A 3466-nucleotide genomic window follows, 5' to 3' on the forward strand; every position below is an offset into this window, starting at 1 on the left:
TATATGTATATATATTTGTTTTGCAAAACTTTTGATGTGAATTTGTGTGCTGCTATATCTGAGGACAGTCATTTTTGCCAATAAATACCACAGAAAGACAAAACGGAATAAACTGGACAAGACCAAAGAGAAGAAGAGACATGAGGAAGAGAAAGTCATTGAAGAGGTCACAGCATGTGTAACAAAAGAACTCTGACAAACTAATAATAATAATAATCCTTTCTTGTTGTTGTAGTAGTGTTCCGCTTCTTTTTGATTTTATGGTAAACCTTCAGAATTCGAAGAGAAAGTGATGATCTGAGCAGACTAAAGTTAATTTTTTGATAATGCAAAAGAATTACTCTCAAGGGACGTAACTGTGGAGATCATCAACGATTAAGGCTTAGACATTTACTTCCCTTCGAACTGAATCTAGAGCCACGTGGTTGTGAAGGATCTTACTAAACTTTATAAAAGTGACTTTTTATGGGTGTTTTTTTTTTTTTATTTGGCCTTGATGCCACCCATGTGGCTTCTTTTTTGTGGAATGTAATCACTATTTAAAACTCCTCTTTCAGCTCTCAAACACAGATCATACCCATACTGTCATCAAAAAATCTTTGGAAAAATACTCGATAGAACGATGCCAAGAAGATTTCACCTTGTCTCAAATACTTCCCGACAAAGGTAAGACATTTGATGGGATTTACACCTGCTTAATTAGTAATCTACCTGAGTTAATGAAGGAGCCTCTCTTATGTGAGCGCATGCTGCAAGAATAAAAGACACAGTTGTCTTCTGCATAATTTTGAGTCAGGCTGCAGAAGAATGAAACTAAAGTCCCAAGACATTTAGCTTATTATTTTATTGTTCAGACCAATTCCTAATCATTGACCAAGTAAATATGTTTCGTCTGCCTTGGTTTGAAGTTCAAGCTCTGCTTGAGTAATCTCTTTAGTTAATCACTCTGGAGTCATCATTTGAATGTCAGCCTGTCCGTGCTGGCATGGGTCAGACAGAGTTTATTTGAGACAGATTTTTTATGGCCAGATGCCTTTCCTGTTATCCACCCTTCGAGCAAGGTCACATTTCCCAAGGCCAGACATGTTTTTCACAGAAGATTAGAAAGGAATGACAGTGACACTCATTTACGACTATCATGTGATGTGAAAACAAGGAGATACAAACACACACACAACATATATATGCATACAACAGGCTTCTTTCAGTTTCTGTCTATCAAATCCACTTACAAGGCTTTGGTTGGCCCAAGGCTGTAGTAGAAGACACTTGCATAAGGTGCCATGCAGTGGAATTGAACCCAAAACCATGTGGTTGGGAAGTAAACTTCTCATCAAACAGTCAAGCCTGTTCCTCAGTAAGTTAAATATCAGTTGTACATCCAGGAAAGTCTGATGGCTTTTGTTATAATTAAGCACTAAATGTCTTTTTGTCTCTGTATCTTATGCTTTACCCATTTACTCAGTCACTCATATTTACTCTCTCTCTCTCTCTCTCCCCCTTTGTCCTTGTCTCTGCAGAACTGTTGATACCATCGAAAGCCAATGTGTTCTACGCTATGAACAACAACAACCCCAACTCAGACCTGAACTTTGTGGTGCGAACTAAGTCCTGCCAGGAGGCGTTGAGTAAGAAGCGCAAGTCTCGTGGCAAACTGAAGAAACTGAGTTTGTGAGAGGGGATAAGATTCTGCTGCTGTAACCACAGCAGCATTGTAACAGATGAAAGGAGTAAATTATAAGAATGGGACGGTTTTAAACAGTTAAACCATGGAACTATTTGAATGTGAAATATATGTTGCAACTTTGAAACCTAAATTGACCACCATTTGAAGCATGGCGGCATTAGAAACTAATCCAAGAACCAGACAGCTACACTTCAATACACACCAAAAGCACTTCCACAGTATAACAAACTATACTTCAACACTACACAACACCACACTTGTACAGTGGACCATAGTACACTGATACTATATACTACAACCTGTGCTACATTACATTCTCCATGTTCTAGTCTTACAATGTTGTACACTCCACTTACACTCTGCTACACTACACTAAAATGCCACTCCATTATCTCAAGGCTGTCACACTGCAATATTTCATCTCTACTCTGCTCCATACAGCTGTTTACATCAGCAGCAGCCGTGCGGTCGTCATCCATTTGCAACATCAAAAGACACAGGTACTGCTTTCAGTCGCGACTACCGGCAACAGCCACGCCCATTTCATTCTGCTCTAGCTGGGCTGACCAAGGTGGTGAGGGGAGAGATGGGTTGCCACACAACATCAACCACCACCACCACCACCACCATCCCACCAGTGTCCCTATTGTCAATATTTGTAATTAAAGTCACTGAACCAATCACCCACCCTCACCTTCCATGTTACCCAACACCTGTACCAAAATCCTGGGCACCACCCTCTCACCACCACCACCACCACCACCATCACTGTCAATACCGTCCTTACACCAAACCCTCCACACCACCACCAACATCAGCATCAACACCAGCACCATTACCAACACCACTGTCCCTGCCAACCATCACCAGTATCATCATCATCATTGTCACCTCCACCACCACCACCGCCACCACAGTAATTAATGTTTCCTCTTGTAACTCACCTTCCTGACACCAGGTGGCAGCAGTATTACTAATAAGGGTGGTGGCTGATAGGGACACACCACCACCACCACCACTATGCCACCCCCACCTTTATGTTGTTTGTTGTTGTTGTTTATGTGCATGCAGGCGATGGGTGTGATTGTATCTTCACTGAACCTTTGGTGGGGGTTTTTGTTTTTTTGGTTTTTTTTTATATATATGTATTTATTATATTTGATTGTTGTCTCGCCATCTTGAATCTTCTGCTAAATCAGAGATGAGAGAAAAGGGTGGATGAGGGGTGACAGGGAGAAGCAGCTTAATGAATCCCACCTGAAACACTTCATCTTGAAAATGTTCCCCCCCCCCCCACCACCACCACCACCATTCACACCAGCCAACAAGTGGAGAAAGGGAGTTGGAGGTGGGGGGGGGCGGGTTTAAGTGGTCACTTGACCAGCTAAAAATAACAACCAAATCTCTCAAATTACGCTGTCATTTTGAGAAGTTGAAGGCCACATTGGACAATGTAGCCTTACATTCCCCCCAAAAATTAGCAAGAGGGTCATGGTTGGAATGTCTTTGATCATAATATAGGTCTTTTTGATCAGAGTTGACCTGGGGTTAAATAACCACCCTCACTGTTTTTCGATTATAAAACTTACTCCTCCTCCCCTCTCTCTCCTGTTCCTTGTTCCAAATACAAAAGTCGATATCTGGACACAAATCTTTCATTTCTTTCTTTCCAGCTTCTCTTGTATTCTTCTTCACTCACCTTCTTCTCTGTTCTCCTTCACTTTGTATATTTATTTATCAGTAATAAGAAGGAGAAACATCACTGCATCACCAAAAACA

General features: G+C 41.2%; 1 protein-coding gene across 3 annotated transcripts in view; it reads left to right on the forward strand.

Annotated features, from left to right (window-relative positions):
- Positions 1 to 3466, forward strand: part of LOC106871381 (ral guanine nucleotide dissociation stimulator-like 1) — a 92261-nt gene extending 88795 nt beyond the window's left edge. For all 3 annotated transcript variants that reach the window (XM_089365597.1, XM_089365600.1, XM_089365599.1), the window contains 2 exons: positions 558 to 666; positions 1521 to 3466. In XM_089365597.1, the coding sequence (XP_089221723.1) occupies positions 558 to 666; positions 1521 to 1675 (264 nt within the window). In that variant the 3' untranslated portion in view covers positions 1676 to 3466. The remainder of the gene's footprint in view (positions 1 to 557; positions 667 to 1520) is intronic.

The sequence above is a fragment of the Octopus bimaculoides genome, chromosome 18, assembly GCF_046866305.1.
Source record: "Octopus bimaculoides isolate indiv1 chromosome 18, ASM4686630v1, whole genome shotgun sequence".
Taxonomy (NCBI): Eukaryota; Metazoa; Mollusca; class Cephalopoda; order Octopoda; family Octopodidae; genus Octopus; species Octopus bimaculoides.